At 41.5% G+C, this 27,543-nt stretch overlaps 1 protein-coding gene across 2 annotated transcripts; it reads right to left on the minus strand.

Moving 5' to 3' along the window:
• Nucleotides 1-2,538: 2,538 nt before the first annotated feature.
• Nucleotides 2,539-17,443, minus strand: SERPINB2 (serpin family B member 2). 2 transcript variants are annotated; one of them, XM_039251884.1, is made up of 8 exons: nucleotides 17,381-17,443; nucleotides 13,334-13,510; nucleotides 10,280-10,399; nucleotides 8,825-8,953; nucleotides 8,206-8,323; nucleotides 5,121-5,263; nucleotides 4,375-4,539; nucleotides 2,539-3,518 (listed from the first exon to the last, which is right to left on the minus strand). In XM_039251884.1, the coding sequence occupies exons 2-8, from the start codon at nucleotides 13,499-13,501 to the stop codon at nucleotides 3,114-3,116; spliced, it is 1,248 nt and encodes a 415-aa protein (XP_039107815.1). In that variant the 5' UTR covers nucleotides 13,502-13,510; nucleotides 17,381-17,443; the 3' UTR covers nucleotides 2,539-3,113. The 2 variants fall into 2 exon arrangements, with proteins under 2 accessions (XP_039107815.1, XP_039107816.1); XM_039251885.1 differs by lacking the exon at nucleotides 17,381-17,443 and adding an exon at nucleotides 14,875-15,093.
• Nucleotides 17,444-27,543: the final 10,100 nt, after the last annotated feature.

Raw genomic sequence — 27,543 nt, forward strand, 5'->3', positions numbered from 1 at the left:
TCTAGCAGGGAGGGAGGACAGGAACTATATGAGCGGGGGAAAAGGAGTGAGAGGGATAGTTTTTGCCCTAGTATTTTTATGATATTTGGGATTTAGACCATATGAATTTATTAGATATTCCAAATAATTTTGAAACCTAGAGAACTCCAGATGCATCAATATTATTTTTTAGTGTTTATTTTTGGGAGAGAGTATGAGTGGAGGAAGGGCAGAGAGAGAGAGACAGGAGACCTGAAGGGGCTCTGTGCTGACAGCAGCAAGCCCGATGTGGGGCTCGAACTCTCTAACCATCAGATCATGACAAGAGCCAAAGTCATGAGCCAGAGCTCAACTGACCGAGCCACCCAGGTGCCACAGATGCATCAGTATTCCTCTGATCAGAACCCAGAAGAAGGGCATAAATAGAGTGGGCAGAGACAATACGTGCATAATGGCTGTGCTATTCTGTTTGCATTGCTGTAAGAGAACAGTAAAGGCTGGGTGGCTTAAACAACAAATACCTTTTTCACAGTTCTAGAGGCTAGAAGTCTGAAGTCAGGGTGACAGCATGGTTGGGTTCTTGGTGAGGGCTCTCTTCTTGACGGCCGTCTACTCTCTGTGTCCTCATATGGTAGAGAAAGGAATCTCTGATCCCTTCATCTCCTCATAAGGGCACCGATTACCTCATGAGACTCCACCCTGATGACCTAATCTAACCATAACCCCTTTCCAAAGGCCCCAGCTCCAAATACCATCACATTAGGAATTAGGGGTTTAACATATGTAAGTGGGGATGGGGTGGGACACAAACATTCCGTCCATAGCAATGGCCGAAAGTTCCCCGGAACTGAAGCAAGACACAAGTTTCCAGATGGAAAAAAAATGTGCTGAGGAACAAGACAAACTTTTGAGAACAATTTTTAAAAATATTCATAATGCGGGGCGCCTGGGTGGCTTAGTCGGTTAAGCGTCCGACTTTCGCTTAGGTCATGATCTCGCGGTTCGTGGGTTCGAGCCCCGCGTCGGGCTCTGTGCTGACTGCCAGCTCAGAGCCTGGAGCCTGTTTCAGAGTCTGTGTCTCCCTCCCTCTCTGACCCTTCCCTGCTCACGCTGTCTCTCTCTCTCTCCTAGAAAATAAAAAAAATATTTAAAAAAATTCATAATGCAATGAAATAGCAAGAATATTGTCAAGAACAAGAAGAAAGCTATGAAAACTACAAAGAGCAAGAATAATCTTGACATCAACTCTCTCATCAGCAAGTCCGGTTCTAGAACCCCTAAAGTGTTGAAGAGGGCTTTGAACCTAGAATTTTATGTCCATATTTTAACTCAATAATGAGACTGAAACCTGAAGACATAATGATTCAGAAAGCTACTGCTTATCCTATTGCTGAATTATTGGAAGTACACAGAAGAATAAACTTCAACGTAAGAGAATGCAAGAGGCAAGAACCCTTAATTTTCAATAATGTCTGATTTAGAGGAAATAAACCACCATTCAAGCCTTAAAAACTTAACTTTTTATAATTTTTTGGGATTCTACTTTTTTTTTAATTATTTTATTTTATTTAAGTAATCTCCATACCCAACATAGGGCTCAAACTCACAACCCCAAGAACAAGAGTTACACATTCTACTGACTGAGCCAGCCAAGTGCCCCTGGGATTCTACTTCTGACAAGTTGACAGTGTGATGGTTTTATTTCTGACAAAGGTAATAATCACCAGCACTAGTATTTATTAAACACTATGCATAATCCACATGATATATGAATTCATTTAACCATCATAGCAACCTTATGGGAAAGTATTACTTTTTCTAGTTGGCAAACCAAAGCATATAGAAGCACTATTCCTGACCCACAGTTAGAGGATTCGTAAGTACTAAAACTGAGATTTTAGGTGTTGACAGTCAAGGGCCTGAGGTTACCTGTTGAGCCACCATGTTCCAGTGGGTCATCGGTCCCTGTCTTCCAACGCAGGGAGGGGACTGTCTGGGAAACATTTCCAGGATCCAGCCACACTCCTGTAGACAGACTCTCCCATGAGCTGGGACTCCCCAAACTAGACCTGCCTTAGTTCTCAGGACTTAGGTTACATTCTGCTCTAAGTCAGACCCACTTAAAAGTATTCACTGCTATTTTGAAACAAACACCCCTAACAGAAGCCATTTTGCATTTCTCTTCCTACAGCCCATTTTCCCTCCTCCGAACTCTCAGCTCAATGACCTTGACCTTGGTTCTATGTCTGAACCACTGGACTTGGTGTTTATTCCTGATATCCTTGAGGTTTAAATATGAATGTCCCCAAAGGACCAAGTCTCAAACTCTTCCTCATCTCTGTGCCTATTGCTGCTATGAGAAGGCAGCTCAAAACCATTTTTCATGCAATCCCACCCCACTCCCAACAAGGGGGCTCCTTGCAGGATCAATTCTCCCTTTGTGTCCTTTATTAGTTTTTTTTTTTTTTGATCCCCCAAAATGAGACATGATGCTTGATTCCTAAGAATTGAGGTATAACAGTCTTATAGTCTAAGAATCTAATGTTGACAACGAACAAATGGTTGTGTGGAAACATGTTTATTTTTTATGTACTTGCAACTTTACATAAGTTATAGACACATCCATGTGATATGTCTGGAAATGCACATAACATACATTTTCCTGTTATTCAGTGCTTTCTCCTGGGCCTTTATGATGAAGGGTGTGGAAGGACAACTACTCATTCTTCATTACATAAATGAGTAAATATATTTCTTTAGGTAGAAAAATAACTGATCACCTGCTTCTGTAACTGTATCAGCTTCAGAAACCGACAGTGAACAATAACAAAAACCATCATATAAAATAATAAATAATACAGTAAAAGTCAATGCTATAAAATAAACTAAATAGTAAGGAAGAACTAAATGGAACATCATTCCACTTAGAGACCGAATGATTAACAGGGTTGCAGCGTTATGGTCAACAGCGGTCCAGCTATCTCTGCAGTTATCATTAGCTTGTAGTAGAGGTTGTTCAGAGGGAAAAAAACAGAAATAGGTAGAAAAAGCCTCTAAACGTTTGGCACTTATAGTGATTCTGAGGCTTACGGTCCGTACTACAAAATTCTGTGCAGAAACGGAGCTTTTCCATTTTAGGGCGAGACAACCCTGCCAAAAAAGAGAATGTTCTTAGTGGTTTTGTGCAGGATAAAGAAGAGGAAAGGGTGATCCGCCACAAACTGTGGGCCACCATGGCCAGTTCTCCCTGACATAATGGCCCCAGTGCCAGCGGCTGCCTCGGTGCCCTCCTCGTTCACATCCACAGTGGCTTGATGGAACACTTTGGACAGAAACAGATCATTCCTTTCAGACATTCCAGAGAAATTGGCCTGGCTCTTGCTGAAGGCGTCCTCTACGCCCATGCTCCTGAGAATGGGCTGGAGCTCATAGTGTTCTTCCAATTTGAACTGGGGCAGGTACACCTCCACATCATCTTCGACCATCGTGTCATTGCTGGTCCACTTGATGAATTTATCATAGGTTATTTCCCTTTCCAGCTACAAATGCAAACATAAGACAAAAAAAGCCAGTAAGTGCTCACAAAAGAAGCAAAGCAACCTAACAGTCTAATGTTAAAGATCAATGACTTTAGGCTGCAGTGAAATAAGTCAGACAGAGAAAGACAGATACCGTATGTTTTCACTCATACATGGAACAGGAGAAACTTAACAGAGGACCATGGGGAAAGGGAAGGGGAAAACATAGTTAAGGAGAGGGAGGGAGGCAAACCATAAGAGACTCTTAAATACTGAGAACAAGCTGAGGGTTGATGGGGGGTGAGGGAGAGGGGAAAATGGGTGATGGGCATGGAGGAGGGCACTTGTTGGGATGAGCACTGGATATTATATGGAAACCAACTAAACCATAAACTATATTTTTTAAAAATGACTTTAGGGCACTTGCGAGGCTCAGTGGGTGTCTGACTTTGGCTCAGGTCACGATCTCCTGGTTTGTGAGTTCAAGCCACACTTCGGGCTCTGTGCTGTCAGTTCAGAGCCTGGAGCCTGTTTGGGATTCTGTATCTCCCTCTCTCTCTGCCCCTCCCCTGCTTGTATTCTCTCTCTTTCTCTCTCTGTCTCAAAAATAAACATTTAAAAAAATCAATAATTTTAACTTTACTATATTGTGAGTGATGTTACAATTTAATACTCTAGTAAATTTTTTGCAGAAAGGTAGCATGTGTGACATATTTTAATGCTCAGAATGAAAGTTTGAGATGTGCGCGTTTGTTACCAACCAACTTATATGTTTCTGTGAGAAACTGCATACCGCTTCCAAAGGTGCAGACATGTTTATCATGGAAGGTAAGTTTAGCTCCAGTGGTTTAAAACAATACAAGTTGGAACAGCTTACCAACTCCAAGCCAGTAGACATACTCCCAATTTCATCTGGAAGCAACAGGAACATGCTAACATCTCCAGCATATGGGAGTTCTAGAATCTGAGTCTTCAGGTCCCCTATGTATCCAATGTTCAGGTCTTCACGCAAGTACATCATCTGAACAGGTGTGCGCTGAGTCTAAAATTATTAAAAAGTGAAATAAAAAAGTTGATATTAAGACTTCAAGAGATTTACAATTAGACATAAAAGAGAATAGATTCTGCTTTAGTGTTGAGGAAATATATTCTTAAAAGTCAACAAAACAAATTATCTGTATGCCCTTATTATTATTAAGATGGGCAATAATAATAATTATAATAACATTAAAATATTTGTTCAGTACCCACCATGGGCCAAGAATTCTGTGAAATCTCTTGAATCTTTACAAAGGCCAAGTGTTAATTGATCACAAAAAATGGAACACATGGAAGATAAATAAGGTCTTGGCTGGCTAGGAATAGAAGCTTAGTGGTAGAGCCTACATCTATATCCAGGATTGTTTAATTATAAAGCCCATGGTCTTCACCACTATTCATATGGCCTCTCAGAAAATTACCATGTGATACTCAGTAGTGTGAAAGAGTCAACCAACTCTCCAATGTGCATGATTTATGACTAGCAAGTCATGCAGGAGCATGAATGGTCTTTAACTTTTCTTCCTCTGTCTTGGCTAAGATCCTAAAATATATGTTAGGAAAATCCGTCTTGTTGTCTCATACCGCATTCACACGGAAAGGATAAAGCCCATTTAATTTCTTCTCAAATGGAGTTTTCCACTTTCCTTTGAAGTAGACGGCATTCACCAGGACCATCTTGGTGTCCCCATCTACAGAACCTTCAGGTAACAAGTCTGGGATTTTGCCTGCAGAAAACATGACACATGTTAGGTTTCATGACCAAGAAGTGTTACCTTACTATGACTTGAAATTCTTGAATCACCATCAAACTCGTCATCTACACTTGTCAAACTCTGCAGAGGCGATGGACTCAGGCACAAGTTTTTCTCCCAATGCATTCATAGCATAAATAAAGCAGACCACATTTCTCAGAGGGTTTGCAAAGTCCAAGAGAAAAAGGAGTAATGCATTGAAAATTTAGAATGACTATTAAACTTGGAAAGACTGTCACCTCCTTTTACGTCATTTTCTCAAAGTCTCTCAGCTTAGTCAGTGCTTCTTCTAGATCTGATCCAGATAATCGATGGGTCTGATCCATTGATTCATTCAAAAACTTTTTTTTTTAAGTCCTGCTAGACTTATGCTAGGAGTTATACAGAAACAAGAGGAGAGAAAGGAAAGATTGCCCTGGAGGGGCTGAGAATATTGGAAGAGGCATTCAAAATCAGCTGTCAAACAATGTGTAAGAAACTATGAGATCACGATGTCCTACGGCAATGCAGAGAAGGGAACACAAGAGTGTACCAGAGAAGGAAGTTTCTCAGAAATTGTAACATCCAAGTGTGGTAGTTATCAAAAAAAAAAAAAAAAAAATGGCTTAAGAAACATTTACAGTCGATACCTACTCTATGATACTTCAACTGCTTAAGTACATTATTTTAGTTAATTCTCACAACTATTTTATTGGGGTGTCATTATTATCATTTTACAGAAAAAGACGCGATGCCAAGAGAGGCTAGCAATCTCCCCAAGATCACAAGCTGGTAGCAGGTCAGAATTATTTCTCCAGCACCCACTGCCTCCCAATCCTACTGACAGTCACGACTCTAATAAAAAGGTCAGTGTCATCTGACCAGCTTCCATACGCCACTCGGTATATCCCCCAGGCAGTTAACGTTCTTGGTTACTACTGGAAACTGCCAAGGCTGTACTTAACTTTGTGACATAAATGACAGAATGAATGTGATCATTAACAAATAAACAGATCATTCCCTCAAATTACTATAAAATTTGACAAAAAATCAGCCCAAAGGATGACTTGGCATTTTGACAACATAATTCCTAGATTCATAGCCACTGAAGGCAATACTTAAGGAAAACAACAGTTCATGCTCTTCTCAGAAAAGTAAAACTTCCACAAGTCTCTTGAATTCTGCAGTTTTTACTTTCACTTCTGTTAATCTTCACTTTCTCTGCTTCCTTTGTGTACACAGTTGATCACTATTTTAGAACAGTAACTTCAAAATACATAATAGAAATGAAGAACAGAAGTAGATCGGCTATTTTCAGAGAAGCAAAAATATTTTTTTAATTCTATAGGATGTAATTCATATGCTTTTTCCCATCATGGGAGCCAAGAAACCCAGCCACACCAAACTATTGCCTGAAACAATGTTTTACACACAGGAGTTACATGAAAAGTTATTTTTTGCCTAAGTTATCAAACAAACTCTTTAAACATCCAACTGAAGACTCCCAGAATGAGACTAGGGATCAAAGAAAAGGAACCTCCCCTCCCCACCCCCCCAGCTTCACCACTCATTGGTAGTGGGATCTTGAATGAGTTAACCTCTCAGAGGCCTGGAGTCTACAACCATAAAGGAGTAAATCTGGATAAGTTATTTCCAAGGACCTTTCTAGTCCTAAGAGCTCATTAATCTATGAAATACGAAAACAGCTCTGCCTTTATAACAGTCTTTATGGTTTTGTTCTTAGAAGTCCATCTATATGTTATTATTCAGTAATTATTTAAGACCTATGATTTTACCTGGAAATTTGGAAATATCAAGAGTTTTCATTATCAGCCAAAGACTGTGCTAATTTTTGTGGGGACAAAGGAGAGGTGGACACATTGGCCCTCCCCTCAAATAATTGTAGTTTATGTGCGATGGCAAAGCAGACAAGATCAAATCCGTTCAGTAACAGTTTAAGGCTGTACAAGGCAACCATTAACAGGCATCACAAAGCTGACAAAGCACCAAAAGAGTGGAGAAGAGGGGGAGATCAGGACCTGGCTGGATGAGAGATACCTCTAGGAAAGGCTAGGACTTTGGTTTGCCACTTAAATTTAACTCTGAAGTTAAGGAATGCATAAAAAGTAAGTATGGCGGTAGGAACCAGCGCGCTGTGGAGAGCTCGAGAGCCAAGAGTGGTGAAGCCCAGTCTGTTGGGTTAGACTAGATTGTAAGTTCTAGGGTGGCAGTGTCTGTGTTCTGTTTCATTGATCATTTTTATCTTCCTTCTCATGTACAGTGCCTAGCACATAGTATGTGGTGGATGAATACCGTTGTTGACTGAAGGATTAAATTCAGTAAGAATGAACGGAAGATTTAACTAAGTTTGAGTCCTTATGAAGAATACAAAGTGAGGCAGGAGCCTATGAAAGAATTAGTGGCCTGAGTTGCACCAGTAGAAGTGGTTTATCAGGGACCAAAAGAACTCCACAGCAGATTGGCTCTGAATGGTGCAAAATAGTTAAAAATAACTTTGTGATCCCTCTGTTTCTATTGCCAATGGTCTCACGCCAGTTACTCACTGGAGGGGCATGTCTCTTTTCTTTTTTCTTCTTTCTTTTTTTTTGTCCACAGTGGACACAGAGCACAATGATTTCAATTCTGATTATTTCCTACATTGGAAGACATGTCTTCCTGCTCTCATCGTCTATCCCATGGTTATATCCAAAATCAGATTATTTAAGTACTGAATATATGTCTTCCATTAAGCGACCTCAACTATTTTTTCTCACTTAAAATGCCACTCAGATAAACAAGAAGAAGGTTATATTAACCGAATAACTGAGTTTGGGTGAATTTTAAGGGAGTTAGGGCTAAGTATAAGAATGATTTTTTTTTTAAATAGATCGGAGTTTTCTAACTAAAAAGAACAGAAAATATTGCTTTGGCTTTACCTTTGGTTTGAGTATTGACCCAGGAATTAATCTTTCTTCTAGATTCTTCTGCACATTCTAAGAAGTCAAGTGCCTGGGGTTCTGTAGCGTAGTATTTATTGGAGAGTTTTATATATTCCTTTAAAGCAAGAAATAGGCCAAAGGTTACACCAAACATATACTGAGAAAGACTTGGTATAATTGTAAATCATGAGGTTTCCTGTCAAGGTTCAGGGGCCTGAGTAGGTAAGGGCAGGGGTGGAGGGTGGGCATGGGGGTTGAGGGACTGTAAGAGGAAATGGTGCAGATTACAAGTGCTCTGTTGACCCTCTTCCCCACACTCACTGTGCATTATAGACACTGGGTAGGAGGGGAAGGCTGGGCTTGTGGGTAGTGGCTCTGGAATTCACTGTTCCTCCACATTTAGGACTCATTCTGCACATGGGGCTTTTGCAGCCACGGGAGGGAGTGTCCACCAAGGGGAGCATGGGCAATAGCCGCCATGACCAAGGGCATTCAGGAGCCTTAGGGAGCTTGTGTGGCATTCTGACTCTCTGCGTGGCAATCACAGACTACAGCTTTGAAAGTGACCTCGTTGCACATTGGGAGCCCTGCAATTTCAATTACAGGCTTCACTTACTTCCTTAAACCTCGCAGACTTCTCTCCAAACAGCTTATTGACGCTCTCCAACAAATACTCCCCTGTGGATGCATTGATTGCAGAGCTGAGCGAACGGAAAGATGAATGGATTCTGTCTCTACTCTGTGCCTTAAACAGAAAGGAGGGAGTCTCTTTAGCCAACACAGGAAGGCTAAACGAGATATGTCTTATAAGCAAACATATTTTTTCCAATGCAACAATAAAATGCTGTATTAATATATAATTTTGTCCAATGCTTTAGAAGAATCTCTGAGGAAACACTTTGATATAGTGCATTAGAACCGATAAGGTTATATTTTACTTGTTTCACATTTTGCTGCATCTACAGGTTGCACTTAACCATGAAGTAACCGACATCCTAGAAGAAAGTGAGGCTTCTTTTATAATTTCGTCAACTTCCAAGTCTCTAAGGAGTTTGATTAGATTAAAACGTTACCTTAGAGGTGATGTAGAAAAAGTTTACATAATGCCTGAAAGTACCCATTTTATAAGTAAAGGGCAGTTTGTGCAGTGGAAAATCCAGGTTTTAGAAAGCCTTGAAAACAAAGGGGAATTCTGATCCTCAACCCGGAGTTTGTCAGCATGATGATAGACACAGGGCTCAGTCACGGCACGGCCAGCTGAAGCAGAGGACGGAAGCCTGCTGACGGACTGCCCCAGGTGCCACAGGAGACCTGATGAATCTCCATATTGAAGGGGTCCTCTCCACCTCCTCTAGCCCATAATTCCTTGGGCAATGGACAGATGGAGCAGGATTCCCAAGATGGAGACTATGGGAGATATCTTTCTAGCCTGAGGAGGATGATTGTGGACATTGTCTATCAATAGGAGCACATTGATGCCCAGTTCCCATAAGTCAAGCTGGATAGCTGGTGTGTAAGGAAATAGAGTACTGAGAAAATATATTAACACCTGAGAGAGATAGATGATAAATAGATACATATATACATATACACCCATACAGACAGACAGACATTACATACATGGACGGATGACAGATAGAAGGCTCGGGGAGGGAGATCTAAGGGGCAGTGGTCTCTCATAAAATCATTGAGGGTGACCTACCTCATTCCTCATGTTTTTGTCACTTTTTACCTTCTCCCACCTGGAAATCTGCATCCATGCACGTGTATTCTAAGAGTTGCTACCACTGTTTCAGAATAAATTACACGAGCCCAGCTCCTGGCAGAGTGGTGTGATCAAATTTAGACTCAGTCTTGGCCTAAAAGTCATAAAGTCTCACTTCTACCCTGGCCCTGCCCATACTTAGCAGTGTGCCCATAGGATATTTACTTAAGGGTTCTCAGTCTTTGTTTTCTCTCTACAAACAGGGGAAGTTGGCTAGGTTCTTTCCCTGTCTAACATTGTGACTTTAAGACAAGAAGGTTCTAGAAATAAAATACAAAAGACATTAGGAACCGGTGAGTCAGATACCTGCAAAATAGCCTCAGGATAAGGGCGTTTCTGGACCTGTTGCATGAGTTTGCAACCCGTGAAGTTCTCCAGGGTCATTGGGGGGACTTCATTGACTCCAATTTTGTTAAACTGAAACACCTACAATTGGAATGAGAGGGAATAGATTTATGAGTATATTTTCCTGCTAGATCACTTAACCTGAAAACCAATGACAACTGAGTACCTCTTAGTGGTCATGTCTACCTCCCTGCCTTCATGTCTGGGGAACGAGCACAGATACTCTTTACACATAATATATAAGAATATATATTAGAGGGGCACCTGGGTGGCTCAGTCAGTTAAGCGTCTGACTTCGGCTCAGGTCATGATCTCGCGGTTCGTGGGTTCGAGCCCCACATCAGGCTCTGTGCTGACAGCTCAGAGCCTGGAGCCTGCTTTGGATTCTGTGTCTCCCTCTCTCTCTGACCGTCCCCTGCTCACACTGTCTCTCCCTCTCTCTCTCTCTCTGAAATAAATAAAACATAAAAAAATATTTAAAAAAAAATAAATATAGAGCTGGAAGAAACACTCGTTGCTTGCGCGCCAGTCTCGCAAAGACACCCGCTGCAGGAGTCCGTCCCTTCCGTGTCTTCCTTCCTTCCACTCCAGCCTGCTTCCTTTACCAGCCACGCCGATTCTCAGCAACATGGCCTCTTCCTGCCCCTGCTTCCTTATCCATAAAATGAGTATGGTGGTCATAGCCTTGGCCTCATAGGATTGTGTGTCATGTGGGCAAATCCATAAAACGCTCTTAGAAAGGTACCCGGCTGAGGCGCTGATAAGCCTTAGCTAGTAGGTCAAGGGCTGCTAGTGGCTGAGTTGCCCGCTATCTCTAATCTGCACAACTGGCTTGCAGGCTGGGTATTTCCATTCCCGTACCGTCAACGAGAAAACAGAGGTGCAGAGAGTTTCAATGCCTTTCCTCCTATACCTAGTGAAGAGGGGCGAAGCTACTACTCACACACACCCTGGCCTGTCCCCCAAAGTCCGTGCTTCCTCCTCTGAGCCAACCAGCCTTTCTTCTTCTTTCTAGTAGGGAATTAACCAAATTTGCCTTTGAAGTTTAAAGTCTGTACATGCAGCAGAGTTATGGGAAAACAGCGTAAGATCCTTGCATAGACCCACGAGCTTAAAACTCTTTCCCGACGCAGAAAAGCTGTGCTGTGCCAGAGTGACCAGTAAGTTCATTTTCCTTTGGGATCAAAATCTTTTTTTTTTTTAATTTTAACAACCTAGAGTACTTCACTTATCATTTTTCCTCAAAACATAATGCTTCTGACCCCCCTCATGAAAAAAATTAAGACCCAGGGCCCCGAGGTGGCTCAGTCAGTTGAACATCCGACTAAGGTCATGATTCTCATAGTTTGTGACTTTGAACCCTGTGACGGACTCTGTGCTGACAGCTGAGAGCCTGGAGCCTGCTTCGGATTCTGTGTCTCTCTCTCTGCTCTTCCCCTGCTCGTGCTCTGTCTCTCAAAAATAAATAGACGTTAAAACATAAATAAAAAATATTAAGACCCTGCAGTGCAGCTCATGGTTTTTATTTCTTCAAGGGGAAGAAACTGAAGAGGAAGAGGTGTTGCCAAATGTTGCTGGTATCAGGGTTGAGCAATTGAGTTTTGTTGTAAGTCTTGATGTTTAAACTGTCAAATACTCACAGGGAGTGATGCCTTTCTCTTCCTTTCCTGCTGCATTGAGATTGACTAACACTCTATCTGGGAGCCACCTCCAGCAAGGCCCATCCGTAACTGGGTCACTGTGCACCAGACAAGGTCATATCTACACTCAGGCATAGTTCTCATGGGAAACCCGAACGTGGCCGGGGGCACTTTGGTGTGACTAAAACACAGGCTGTGCTTGTGAGAAAGGGGAGCCTGTACTTCAAACATACAATGTCAAGGTCTGTATGCATGCTTCTCTGAAAGAAAAGAATCTTAATTGCATGATGACTGTAGCTGGCTCACTGACTGAGGACATCTCAGGGACATGTGCCTGTTAAATGTGCCGGATTCACCCTACAGGAGCACTGTGGTGCGTGGTGGAAGCAGTTCGACATATTTCCAAGGCCTTTGACTCGGTGAAAGTGTCCCCTGACTGAGCTTATGTCCCTTCACCAAGGACTAAAGCCAATGGCCTTGACATAAACAACCTTACACTGTTGCTGCACACCCTGTCGACCTTGGTTTGGAAAATGGGCCACCGTGCCACCCCTTACTTTGCTGACATGACGCCATGGGGTCAATAGCATGGCTGAGGCCATGTGAGGTCACATGGCTCCCCTGGCATCTCCGGCAGTGCGGTGACCAGCTCTTCAGCTCTTCACAACACTCTCCGAAGACCCCTGGAGGAATTCTCTACATGTGTGAGGAGCAAACATGCCACAGCGGTAGAGCCATTGAAAGAGCCTGACGCGGGGGCGCTTGGATGGCTCAGTCAACTAAGCCTCCGACTCTTGTTTTCAGCTCTGGTCATGGTCACGGTTTCCTCGGATCGAGCCCCGCATCGGGCTCTGTGCTGGCAGTGTGGAGTCTGCTCGGGACTTTCTCTCTCCCTCTATCTCCCTGCCCCTCCCCCACTCACACTGTCTCTGTCTGTCCCAAAATTAATAAACAAAGTTAAAAAAAAAAAAAAGGGGGCTGATCTAGGAGTGAGGAAACCCCAGGAAGACCGTGGGAGGTGCTATGCCCACGCTGCCTCGTCTTCCATCCGTAAAATGACACTTGTCTTCAAACCAAATGAGATAAAGCACGCAAAATATTTCAAAACGTATAAACATTATATTATAAAACACCAGACGTAGTCGCTGCTTCTAGCCTTGCAGGATACGAAACCGCAGTGCGCCTTCTGCTATCTATGGTTGAGAGTTTCTGTGGTTTAGTTGTTTTGCAGATTTGAATCTAGGGCGCTCGTGGTATAATAGCATGTGACGATTACCAACCTTGTTCAAGCCAAGCTACCTCACAGGTAATATTGCAACTCTGTAATTCCATCCAGGAATGCCCCAGTCCTGGTTGGGGGCGTTCACACACTTACCCTGGCCATCTGGTCTGCGGTGTTGCCCCTGGCACCCAGGTAGACCATGGCCATGGTGGATGAGATGCTCCATGGAGAGAAGAAGAGATTGGGGGTGGCGCTGGTGTTTGCCAGATGCTTGAAAAAATTGAGGGCGAAGATTGTGTTGGCCACATAAAGGTCTTCCATTGTTTCAATCTGGAAGGAAAATGAGGAAGAAAAAAAAAAAACAGCTCTAAAAGGTGACTCAACGTTTTGGGTGATGTCAGCAGAGCAGGACAGGGTATACCCTGCACGGGACAGGGACTCCCTCTCTGCTTTTCCTTCATGGACAAACATGAAGTGGAGCCGGGAGAGTGTCAGGCTCATGTGACCTGTGCAGCCATAGTGATGTTCGGTATAATAGTAGTAACAATAAATAGCGTTTTTTAGACTCTTACTGCACAACAGATGCTGTCCTAAACATTTTACCAACCATTTAATTCTTGCCAAACCCCTCTGAGAAAGGCATTGCTATTCCTGTTTGATAAAGGAAGAAACTGCGCCCAGAGCATCAGAAAAGTGACCAGCGTTCCTCACCTAGGAGGGACAGGACAGGGCACTGAAGCAGGCGGCATGGCCTCCAGGGTCAGGCTTTCCAGCTCTGAGCTGCATCGCGAATATACGGTACACACAGAAGGAAATACACACATGTTCAAACGTGTGCCTCATGCGCACATATTCTTGTTGGCCCCGGGGTGAGATTGTCAATCTTCTTTCAGATTCTCTGCTTCCAGAAGTGGTTTGGAGTCGTTGTTTGAGGGTTGGTATTTTCACCCAGCTCCTACCTCCTGTACTCTGCCTACCCCCCTACACACACCTACATCCGCAGCCGGCTGTGAAACAGCTCCCTCTGCTAAGGAGTTCATATGCGGGTGCTGGAATGGCCACCTGCTTCTCCTGACCCCCTAGCAGGAAAGTCCATTGTAGGCAAAACTGCAGAGACCATCCTGGGAGCATGAAACATGCACGCACGCACACGCGCGAAAGCACACGCGCGCACACCCTATCACCACCTGAAGATAAAGGACAGACACGCCTTCCATGACCCAAGTCTCTGGGTGCAGCGGAATGCACGGCCACACCCGAGGTGTGTGCAGGTATCTGTTAGTACTGGCCAGCGATCATTTCTCGACTGTGCATTATGCTCTCACGGTGGCTTAAAACACACCCTATAATTAACCAAAATATATAAATCTACCACAAGACACTGACACTCATTAATCCACAGGAAATCTTGTGACAGTGGCTTCTCAGAGCTGAGGAGGGGCTGAGCGTAGGCCCCAAGGTGAAGGACGCCCTGCGTCTGCAGGCTGGACTCACTCAGCAGGCTTCCAAACAGGGGCCAGCCCTCACTTCCCTCCCTGACCCATGGCTGTCGTAGGTGACCACTGGGTCATGAACACTGCTTTTTAAGAAAAGCAGTGCCATTTGTATTGAAGTGTCTCATTTGGAATCCCTGCCGGTTGTATTTTTCAGGACACAGTTGTAAATGAAGGGAAATTTGTCCCTGAAACTCGCACCTCTTCTCATTCAATCCTCACAGCGTCTGCAAAAGGTCCATACCGTTATCTGTGGTTTGTAGGTTACCTCCTGATGCTGAGAGAAGTTAAGAGACTTGCATAAGGTCACAGAGCTCCTATGCAGTGGTGCAGGGAGTCAAGCCTGGGTCTGTCATGAACCCCCCTCCATCCAATTCCCCGCATTGCCTGCCCTGCTGATGATGCCCCACGCGCTATTATGTGTAAGAGTTTGGACAAGTTAACAGCTAGAGAAATGCTAGAAAGAGGAAATGAAAACAGGGAAGTAGTGAGTCTGTAAAGCTCCTAGAAGGAGTATCAAGTAAAAACAACAGCAGCAACAAAAACAAAACAAAAACTTCACGATTCTTTTTGTCTTACTTTATCACTGAGATTAGATACTTGGGTCGCTCAGAAATTTGTTTCCTCTTCCTTCTACTGATTTAAAATCATCTGTAAGTTAATTAGTCTTATTGGCAGATCATTTTTGTAAAGTATATCAATAATATTTTGGAAACAAACTAATAATTAGCATAATAAATAAAATTTCTCTATCCTCATATGATAAAAATAAATAAGGGCCTAGAGCCAGAAAAATGAATTGTAGGCATCTCTTATACCGAAATCTTTATAGTCTCCTGTGTAGTAGGTCTCTTTGACACTAACAAAATTTAAGTGTAAATTTAAGTGTCAAGACAAACTATTGGAGAGGCTTTGAACGCCAAGTTAGATTTCTGGTGACTTTATAAAGAAAAAAGAAGTAAATAAGTAGGGACAGAATTAAATTGTCCCATATACATTTACTTCTTTTAAAAATAGTCTAGCTTTTATTTATTTTTTAATTTTTTTCTAATGCTTATTTATTTTTTGAGAGAGCACATGAGCAGGGGAGAGGCAGAGAGAGGGAGACACAGAATTCAAAGCAGGCTCCAGGCTCTGAGCTGTTAGCACAGCTCATTACCTGAGCCAAAGTCGGACACTTAACCAACTGAGCCACTCAGGTGCCCCTAGCTTTTATTTTATAAACAAGGTGCTATTAACTATACTTAACGTAAAACAGTAATATGTCATGTCTATATTGCAGTTACTAAATTCCTTCAGCAACACTGTTTTAATTTATGTAATTACTTGCCCAGGAAAATCTAGTCATATCTAGTTACAAAAAGATAAAGACGTAGTTTGCACAGCTAGTGAGCTCCAAAGCCTAGACTGCCTCTCAGCCTTCTGATTCCGAGCTTGGTGCTTTTCAAATGGGGTTTGAGAAGGTTTTAGCCTTTCAAACCTATGAAAGGCTTATGGAGAGTGTGTTTCCTCTCAGACAAGTTCACGGCTCACGTTTGGGTGGGAATCTGACAATGTCAAACTGACATCGAAGAATGACATCAAATAGCCTAATTGCCCCAAACAGGTAACACCTGTTGTGAGTTTCTTAACTCTTAACATTTTACAGCTTCATTAACTCCCAAATATCATGCAGCTAATTAAGGTTTAATATTATCATGGAGAAGAATAAATGGACAGCATAGGTGGGGCTGGGCTCCATGATATCTGTGTCACTTCCTGCAACACACGTTGACAAATGTGTGCTGAAACTTCGCCCATTAACCAAGAGGTGAGGATGTGCCCCCAGGCACACCATCATACCTCCTTCTCACAATCACTGGATGCGAGATTACAGTTTGCTGTGGCTTTTAAAACAATTTGTTTTGCGACTACAGGGTGGAAATATTTAGAAATTGACCACAAACATCAATGGAAACAAAGAGAAAACAATAACTTTCAGGAAACCTCCCATCCAAACTTACACATTCTCTTCCCAACAAAATCAAAAGCAATTCCTGTTAGTTGATGACTTTCATAAAGAATGAGTGTCTGTTTATGCATATTAAATTATATATTAAACTGTTACTTCAGCCAATCCAACAACTAGTTTGACTAATTCTTCTTTTTCACTGAATTGACCAATTATAAACTAAACTTTAGATATACTCTGGTGTTAAATTGACCCAACCCAGATTGCTTAATCTCTGCAGATTCTGATCGTTATAAAGACCATCCTCTTTTTTTAAATTTTTATTATCTTTATATACAATTTATAGATTACTTTCCTTGCTTAATGAATATATTTTAATCGATCCAACTATTCCCATCAAATTCAGTGTCAAACCCTACTTAGTACAGAATATACATATTCTAACCTCTTCGATGAAATTGACATCATGACTTGAATGTGCACTTTGGTTTGGTTAATGTTACACAGGCATTTTCTGGCTTCTGAGATTCAAGATTAAGTCTTAATTTAGTTCAATATTAAATGTAAATTTAGCTCAAATCTTAAACTAAAATATTTTTAATTAAAAAAATCTAAACAAGAAACATACCACTACATTTTTACTCATTTTTTAAAGACATGCCACACTTTAATTTCATTATATTAGTAATTGCAATAGGAAAGAAGAATAAATGACACCATATTTCATGGCAATCGCCATGAAAATCAGTGACATACCTGCTTATTCCCAGAGGTGCTACTGACAGGAAACAGTCCTCAGAGAGCTGTCAGAGTACACACATAGGGAAGACAGGTTTTATAAAGCTCTGCCCCTCCCACAGAGCATTTTTTTCCCTCTCTCTCTCTAATCTGTATCCTTTGAGTGATTCAACATTTTACTCAGAAAGACATCACTATTATAAAAATTCTTGTTTGCTAAGGCACCATTTAAGAAATTTGTTCAGAGGATTACGTCATTCAGAAACTTAAGAATTTGGCAATACTTACACATGCCTGTTAAAATTAGCTGATGTCTGTCCGCCTCAGGTTCAAGTGTCCCCTCTATACATGCGCCCAAGGAGAGTACCGAATTCCACAACACCCCTTCCATCTTTGCACAGGAATGGCTGGTGGGCTTTTTGTAATATTTAAAGTCAATGGAATCATTTTTCTTCTCGCGAGTCTAAGCAGACCCCAAGTGACCCTGGGGCATGGAAAGGAACAGAAAAAACACTATTTTTCTTAGTTGGAGCTTATTTTAAACTGTCTTAGATTTCTCCAACTGTAATTACCTAAATGATTCTGGGTTCCACCCTAATTCCCTGTCACCAGCCACACCCAAAGAACTTTCTATTTGCCTATGTTTCCAACACAGATCTTATCTTTTGTTATACTGATATGTATACTTGAAGTTTACTTTTAACTCTAGAATCATGATATTGAAAACTTGACTGAAGAAAATCACTAGATATTTAGATACTGCCAAAGGAATTTGAGGAACAGAAACAGATAGAAGATAGGCACGGTGACAGATAATTTGAGTCTAAAAATGTTTGTATTGTTATAGCTTTTTGAAAAGCTGCAACACATTGGGAGGGTGGCTTCTCTTCTGTTTGCTTTATTGTTATGTGTAGGAAATCCCCAAAGGGAAGGGATGGGTGGAAATAACATCATATTTCTTCTCCGTTGCTGTGAGGAGCTCCAGGGACGTGCTTTGCAGCTGGGATGACAACGTGCATGTCAGCGACACCAAAATGGTGTGTTTGAGCCCTGCGTGAGCTGCTTAGCTTGGTGGTGATTCCCAGAACCTGATCAACCCTCACCTCATCTTGCTTATTTGCATCTCTGGTCATAATGAGTGGAGGTGCTTTAACCCAAACCCCTCGTTAGCATCAGAGGCACAACGGGATAGGTGTGTTCTTCAGAATCTGTGCCTAGCAGCCAAAAGCCAAATTATACGATTTTTTTTTTTTTTAATTGCTGGAAGATCTCAGGTCACATGAAGAAGAAGTTGGAATCCCACCCACAACGATGATTTTTCAACTCCTAAATTCTCCCATTACACCGAAGGAAACTTTCAGGCAGCCGTTGACAGTTTTCCAAGTTATTCTTCTCAACAGGAATGCCTTCCTCCCTTCTCCCCACTGGTCCAAACCTGTGAGGTTCTACTCACACCCCATAGATTCCTCAAAACCCAGTATGATTTCTACAATCTTCAGTGAACTCATACTATGCAAAACTGCACCTCTCAGAGCTACAATATGAAAATATATTATTAATTGATTAACTTTTTAATCATGTGTATTCTACCTATTTCATTTGAGTGGACTTCTATTCCTAAATATATTCCCCACGGATCCCCCTTGAGGAGCAAGAACAGTGCTAAGCATCAAGTTGGACTTACAAACTATCTTTTGACTGAGTGAAATGCCAACATTTTCGAAAAAGGCCATTTAGTGTGGTGAGCAAAGATATGGATTCTGAGAGACTCAGAAAGCTCTAATTTGAATTTTCTATCTGCCACTTTCTAGTTGTATAATCTTGCACAAATTTCTTTCTCAACCTCTCTGAGCTTAAATTGCCTAATAATGCGGGTACTGTTCATTGCTTATGCAAAAGCAATCCAGTTTTCGCTATTCTTCTCCCTGATTTTGTTTAGGTGTCAAGAGATTTCTTTATCTTGGGGAAAGAGGGACTAGTTGTTGGCCAAGGGGGTGTCTATATAACCCAATTCTGGTCAGTGAAGTTTGGGAGAAATCCGTTGGGGAACATCTAGGGAAATTTCTCCTTCCTTATAGGAGGGAGGCATGCAGACAGAATTTCCTTATCCTATGCCACCCCTTCTACCTGACTTTGAGCCTGGCTGTATGAGGAAGTGATGCCAAGAGATGTTCCGCCATACATCAACCACACAGGAAGGCCAGTGGGTTTGCAGAGATACCAAACCAGAGCCTTGACATCAGAGCACTCCCAAGTCGATTCTGGAAATGACCTACCTCTAGTTTTCATTCTCATGGTTATGGTTACATGAGATGGTAAATAAGTCTATGTTGTTTAAGCATTCCTAAATGGCATAGCCTTTTGTGAAGAATCAACGAGATCATGTGTGTCTGATGCTTAGCATATTACCTTTCACCTAGTAAGTGTTCCACGGGGTTTGCTAGTATAACGGAGTGATTTGGAAGTTGTCTTCCTGCCTAGATGAGAGAAATTTTATGAGCTCAGTATAAAAAGAAACCCTTGACGAAGAGTTTGAGTTACACCTCAAACTACCGGAGGAAGCATAAAAGGCAATTTATGATAAAAAGCCAAACTGAGTGGCACAAATGGTAGTGTCACAGGAAAGAGGGGGAAAGATTGACAAATGCGTGTCAAGGAGACAAGAGAAATGAAAATAAAATGAAAATTGAAAAGGGAAGGCACTAAAATTACAGTAGTGGGAATTGAAGACTGTTGAGCAGTTGCCTGAGATCTGACTGGTGCAGCCGCTGTTGTAAGAGAAGGAGAGAGGGGAGAGGGGACTGCATCTTACAGAGGGGAATTGATACCACCCTGAGCTGAGATCTAATCTAAAGACATCCTGTGTAAACTCTGGGGAAGAGAAGTTGCTTGTAAAAAGTGTAAAGAAGAAGGGAGGGGAAGGGGGGAGGAGGAGGAGGAAAAGAAAAGTCTAGAAGACAGGGAACCAGAAGGCTGAGACCCCTACCAGGAGACCACTGAAATTGTCCAGTCGGTAGGTGGTTTAGAAGAGCAGAGCTACTACATAGTGACTCTTACCCTTATAGAATACATAAGATGAAGCCTCTCAGTTAACCTGAAATAGTACTTGCAACAGCTATATATCAGATCACTTCTGTGGAAGTTGGGAATAATGAAACAGCAAGTGCTCCCCCTTCTCTATTTCTTATCCTCCAGGAAAATGTGTCAGATAATCATACATGAAAAATAGGATACAACATTATATATGCAATACGACCTCACATATATAAGTAAAATATATGCAGAAAGATGACCCAAAGGGAAAGTGTCAAAATATAAACTGACTCCAGTAAGTTTATAGATGTTTGTCAATTTTTTTTTACTTCAAACAACTCCCCCCATTTTCCACAATAGGAATGTATTACTTTTAAAACCAGAAATACATGATCAAAGTGTCTATATCAAGGTGTTTATTTTCTTCCTGGTAGCACTGCAGTGAAACCTGCATAAAGGATAAATAAGACACAAGATAAGAAAACAACTTTATGAATAATGTTCTAATATTCTAATTTGGAGATTATAGGCACTGTGGTTTTTTTTCTCGGAAGCACCTGTCCAACTGTGACTGAGGGGGCTGTCTGTTAACCACTCATCTCGTCATCTCGATGTCCTTGTACCTGGTAAGTACCATGACTCTATGACCATGACGGTCTTCCCCAATGAGATAGGCACTTGGCTCAAATTAAAGTGCTCACTAGGTATGTGCTTGCTCATGCTCAGCACATTGCCATGTTATTTCTTTTCTCTTCTCCACTTTGAATGTACAACCACCGGCACTTCCACAGTTACTCTTCCCATGTGATTTGCTGGTTGATGGGAAATATCTCCACATCAGCAATATCACCACTAAAATTATCCAAGGCATGATTCGATTGTAGACCCAAAAGGAAGTCCCATTCTGACATAAAATTCCATCTAATAATCTTATTTTACCAATGACTTTCCATGAAATGTCTTGAAACACTGTTTTTACAACCAAGATCATTAATATTAATTAGCCCTAGTATTTTGATAGCATGGTGCATCCTAGAAATTTAAGTAGCTGTCACTGTAAGCAGGAGCAAATGAATGTGAAAGTGGCTACTTCCATGGTGTGACTTTGGGGCCACCTTGACTAAGAATTCGTGCAGTATATGTTTTTTGAAATATCTTTATCAGAGAATAAACATCTCCTTCTACGATTAGCGATAGAATTCATCATGGCTCTGGGAGAAATAATACATGTTTCTTAATTCCTGCAAAAAGTGTTTTGATAGAGTGGGGAGAGGCGGTCAGGAAAAAGAGTTTCGGGGTGTGTGAGGAAGAAAAGCAAAAGACCGAGGCAGTTTTGAATGAGTGAGCCAAGGCCACAGAAAGGAACGATATCAGAATCCAGACCAGCAGAAAGCAAACCTTGCCTATTTTGAGGTATCGCCCTGGGCCAGCCTGTGAGAAAGTTTGCACATGAAACAAGCTCTGTTAGGGAGTGTAACACTTCACTCAGAGTATTTACCTTGTTGCCAAGTGATAATCCCAACATAGATGCCATGGCTGGTAGGCTGTGGGAACAAATATCCAGTGTTCTGTGATTCAGCTACTTGAGAAAACCAACAACCTTCCTAAAACCTGTCATGCCAAAAGCATGCAGAGAGAGAGATCACATTTCCAGAGCGGCCACCGATTGTGTTGTGAATCATGAAGTCACTCATTCTACACAGCAGATGAAACTGCGCTTGTCATGATGCATTTCCTTCAAGGATCTAATGATACAACACTGGATTCGTGTAACCACAATTGCATGCATCATTCGGCTGTCTGTTACCCTTGTGGATTATTTTTGGATAAGTGGATTATTTATATTGCTTAACAAGTCTTAATTTAGTCTCTCTTTTATCTAGTATGTTCCTAGTACATCTAGGCCACTGCTGTATGCCTAAAAAAAGTAACATATTTCAATGATAACTATGTTTTTTTTTTAAACAGATATTCATTTTTGAAAGACAGAGAGAACAGAGCATGAGCTGGGGGGTAAAGAGAGAGAGAGACAGAAGCAGGCTCCAGGATCTGAGCTGTCAACACAGAGCCTGATGCAGGGCTCAAACTCACTGACTGCAAGATCATGACCTGAGCCAAAGTTGGACACTCAACCAACTGAACCACCCAGGTGCCTCTCAGTGATAACTTTCATAAAACATACTTAGAAGGCAAAAAAATAAAAATAAAAATAAAGATAGTCATAGAAAGCATTCCAAATCCAGATGTCAATTACTTTTCTTTTACCCTCTTTATGAATTTCTGTATCTTCTGTTTTCATTAAGAGTAGATAAAATGACCAGACACTTCCTACTAAAATACATAAATGATTTACACACAGGTATCAGATTTGGTCCCATATAAAATGATGAGGGGAATCCCTGATCTCTAGGATGGAACTGCCAAAAGAAGTAGGTGTATTGAGACACAGTGATGCATCTTATCACAGGGTGGGGCCGGAGTACCTACATCACCTTCAAATGAAGACAGCCTTATTTAGATTTGTGTCAAAGTGAGGAGAAGGAAGGGAAGTGATTGCTCAGTTCTCCCTCTGTTAATTAGTCATAATTCACAGAGCGCGTGGACAGGAATATGGGAATGTAAATGGGATGTGTGGGTGACGAGAGCATGAGGGGTGAGAAGGAGACAGCAAAGGCTTCTGCTACTCTGTCTCCAACCTTGACCTCTCCTGGGATCCCAAGATGCCATAAGCAGCCTCCTAGCGGGCACCCGCCCTTGACTGCCTGTCTTTGTCCATCTGTCTTTGGCCTGTTTTTGTCCACCTGTTTCTCCACATCTGCTTCCCATCCGCCTCAGACATCCAAGCCAAAATTGAAGCAACATCCTTTACTCTTTTCTTTATGTCCACGTTCACATCTATCATTTAACTAGTCCACTAATTTTAGTTTTGAAGTATTTCTTGATGTGCTCCTCTTTTTTCTCTGAAACGATTGCGCTTTGGTCTCCATCATCTCTGGTCTCATCCCCACATTTCTAGTCTCTTGTTCCTTAAGCCGCAAGCCTGATCTATTTGATGTAAACCTGACCTAGCTATGACTCTTCTGAAAATTCTTCATCGAGTCCTCAGTAAATACAAGATAAAGTCCAGTCAGAGTCCAAGACCATCTGTGATCTGCCCTCTCTTTTCTTATCCAATAATATTAATTTAAATACTGTGAAATAAATCTTTAATATCTGGCCACAATGCCCAAATTTGTTAGCATTAGTGGTCAGCTTTATTACTGGACTTAGAAAAATATTAAGTTCTATTTTGACATGTTTGTTGCCCTGGTGAGTCTCTTACAAACAGAAACTGTATATCTCAGTTTCTATACCCACAACTTTTAGTATAATATGCACTCACTGCCTACTTAATGTTTTTGAACTAAGCTGAAGACAAACTTTTGTATTCTAATTTTGATCCTCCTTAGTTAGCCTCAAAGTGTGGCCTTCCTTCTCTTCCTTCCTCCTTTGCTATGAAGAAAGAAAACTTTATCTTCTGGAATAGGCAGCAGTTAAGGGTGAGTCCCATCAAATGATGTAAGTTGAATGTTAGGTTCCTCGGTCTAGGAGTTTGGAGAACTTCAGCATCAGATGTGAGATAGGACTCCATCAACAAAATAACAGAGACTTTGATTGTGACTAGCTACAATAGACATAGAGAGTGTCAGGCCTGTGGCAGGGAAAATACGTCATCTACTCCAGGCTTCAGGTGAAGGCATCAAAGGAGTTGGGGACCCAGGAGCTGTAAGCAATGCTCAAGTACCAAGCACTAGGAAAGGAGGCTAAGAGCTGAGAGAAGATGGGGGTGGGAGCATTTAAGGACACAAAGGAAGAAGGCCACTTCATTTGCCTCAATTTTCTAAGTCTTGTATTAGACTTCATTTGACTATGAACAGAAATACTTAAACTTTCAATGGGAAAAAGTGTTTTGAAGATGTGGCTAAACACCATCCTATTAATAAGATTGCAAGACTCTTGACTTCAGGGAAATAAATAATTTACCTGATTTATGTATTTGACGTTGAAGTGAGTATGTTAATGAGATCGTACAAAGATCAGAACATCTCAGATTTCCATCAGGTCAGGGCTTGTGGTGGCTGTGTGTGTGTGTGAGAGAGAGAGAGAGAGAGAGAGAAAGAGAGAGAGACAGAGGGAGATTTCATTCTAGACTTAATCTATCCTTTTACAGTTGTTTGTTTATCTGAAGTCTGAGTCAGATGAATTATCTGAATGAATTATCTCCCAAAGTATATCATTTCTCAGTGACTTTTACCCTTACCATGCTTCCAGCACTATTTCAATCATATTTCTTAGTCATTTCAATATTTGTACCCATATACTTGTTGCCTTAATATTAAAGTGCTACTATGGGGCACCTGGGTGGCTCAGTCGGTTAAGCGTCCGACTTCAGCTCAGGTCATGATCTCACGTTTCGGGGGTTCGAGCCCCGCGTCAGGCTCTGTGCTGACAGCTAGCTCAGAGCCTGGAGCCTGTTTCAAATTCTGTGTCTCCCTCTCTCTCTGACCCTCCCCTGCTCACGCTGTCTCTCTCTCAGAAATAAATAAGAAACATTAAAAATGTTTTTAAAAATTATAAAAAAACATTAATGTTACTATCTCTTTTCATACAGAGGCAGGATGTAGATTTGTGTTCTAATATAACTTTTCTATAGTAGTAACTTCTTAGAATGCAAAGGCTCTTTGATTCATCAGAACTGGCTATGGACTGTATCAGTCTCATATATCATCAAGTGATGCTAAGAAGCCCAAATATGTGGAGGGATAAAGAATAAATCCATACCATTTACTCAAGGAAAGTTCTAAACTTTTCCACAACACTCAAGTATGCATATCTTTGTGACCAACTCCTAGGGTTACAAATGTTTAACCACTCTTACTCTATAACAAGTTCCTGTTTGCCTGGACATGACCACATAAAGCCCATTTCAAAATATTTCTTGGAAAACCTTACCATCAAGGAGGAACCTTTGGTCATCACCTTTTTTTTTTAATAGTTTATTGTCAAGTTGGTTTCCATATAACACCCAGTGCTCATCCCCACAAGTCCCTCCTTCATGCCCATCACCCCCCTTCCCCTCCCTCCAACCGCACTATCAGTCCTCAGTTTGTTCTCAGCATTCAGGAGTTTCTCATGGTTTGCCTCCCTCCCTCTCCCCGACTATTTGCCCCCTTCTTCTCCCCCACGGTCCTTCATTAAGTTCCTCCTAATCCTCCTATAGGTGCAACATATGATATTTGTCCTTCTCTGCCTGACTTATTTCGCTCAGCATAACACCCTCAAGGTCCATCCATGTTGCTGCACATGGCCAGATATCATTATTTCTCATAGCCATGTNAGTATTCCATAGTATAGATAAACCACATCTTCTTGATCCATTCGTCTGTTGATGGACACTTAGGCTCTTTCCATGTTTTAGCTATTGTTGAGAGCGCTGCTATGAACATTGGGGTACATGTGCTCCTATGCATCAGCACTCCTGTATCCCTTGGGTAAATTCCAAGCAGTGCTATTGCTGGGTCATAGGGGAGTTCTATTGTTAATTTAATGAGGAACCTCCACACTGTTTTCCAGTTGTCTGATGGCTGATGCTAGGACTTCCAGCACTATGTTAAACAACAGTGGTGAGAGTGGACATCCCTGTCGTGTTCCTGATCTCAGGGGGAAAGCTCTCAGTTTTTCCCCATTGAGAATGATGTTAGCTGAGGGCTTCTCATAGATGGCTTTTATGATGTTTAAGTAAGCTCCTTCTATCCCGACTTTCTCGAGGGTCTTTATTAAGAAGGGAGTTCATCACCTTTTTTAAATCAAGAGTCGTGACCATTTAGCCTGACTCAAATTGAAATTATGTTGCATGATATTCAAATACAGCTTCATGATCTTGAAGTTTAAGATCTTCTTTCTTCTTATATTAATGTAGAAAGTTGAGCACATATCCTCTCTTTCCCAAATTTTTGATAGAGTCGTAAAACATAATCATGTTCATGAATTCCATCAGCTCTGGGTAAAATTATAAAGTAAGAGAAATATAAAAGGAGGTTCACCTTCTACATGCAAGACTAAAGTATTTTTGTTATAAATGAAATAATGTAGAAAAATCGTAAGGCAGAATGTCTATTCATAATAAGCAATTGCTATTATTATTATTATTATCATTATTTTTACTGTTGAAGTACTGTTGGTAATTATCTCCACTTGAGTGTTATACTGATGTCTCATAACATCCATTATGATCTTGGGTAGGTCATTTCACTTTTTGGGGCTTCCTTTCCCTTTGGGCTCCCCAAGTTATAGTCATCCCATACTACTTATAAAACACTTCAGTGCACATGATCTTACTTAATATTTTCAGTGATTGTTTAGTAGGATAAATCATTGTCTTATAAGTGAGAAAACAGACCAGTAGAGTAGTCCAGTGATTTGCTTCAGTGCTAATAAGTTGTAAGAATTAAACCCAAATGTTTTAGGTCAATGTTCTTTCCACTGAAAATACCTTTCATGTTCTTTCTAGTTTTTTTAAATGTTTTAAACATTTTATTTATTATTGAGAGACAGAGAGAGACAGAACAGGAACATGGGAGTGGCAGAGAAGGGGGAGACACAATCTGAAGGAGGCCAGGCTCTGAGCTGTCAGCACAGAGCCCAATGCAGGGCTCGAACTCACAAACCGTGAGATCATGACTTGAGTTGAAGTCGGATGCTTAACTGACTGAGCCACCCAGGCACACACCCCCCTCCCGTACGAGTATCATGTTCTCTCTAGTTTTGAAATGCATTATTGTATGTTGCTGCCTCTGTTTAAGGAGACATTAGGAACTCAAGGACAGAAACAATGTTACATTCACTCTTGAGTCGCCCAGTGCTTAGCAATGTAAAACTGTATCCCCTCTTGTCCACCCTGCATGTGACAAGGCACCAGCCACATCCCACCCTACTCATGGCTGGGATTTGCTCTGCATTGGATGCTGTCAGAAAAGGGAGGAGGTCTAATTCTTTGATTGGTATCTCAATAAATCTTATTTATAGGGAGGATAAAACCATAAATGATAAAGAAGTAGCAATCAATCATTTTTGGGTGAGAGACAGGTGTGTTTGCTATTTTATGGATG

This window comes from Hyaena hyaena, unplaced genomic scaffold, assembly GCF_003009895.1.
Source record: "Hyaena hyaena isolate Hyena2069 unplaced genomic scaffold, ASM300989v1 scaffold_399, whole genome shotgun sequence".
NCBI lineage: Eukaryota > Metazoa > Chordata > Mammalia > Carnivora > Hyaenidae > Hyaena > Hyaena hyaena.

Coding starts and splice junctions, on each gene's coding strand:
- SERPINB2 (XM_039251884.1), bottom strand. CDS start 13,501: ATGGAAGACCTTTATGTGGCCAACACAATCTTCGCCCTCAATTTTTTC. Junction 8,324..8,824: donor AGTCTGCGAGGTTTAAGGAA/GTAAGTGAAGCC, acceptor CTTGCTTTAAAG/GAATATATAAAACTCTCCAA. Junction 3,519..4,374: donor TGTCTACTGGCTTGGAGTTG/GTAAGCTGTTCC, acceptor TTGCATTTGTAG/CTGGAAAGGGAAATAACCTA.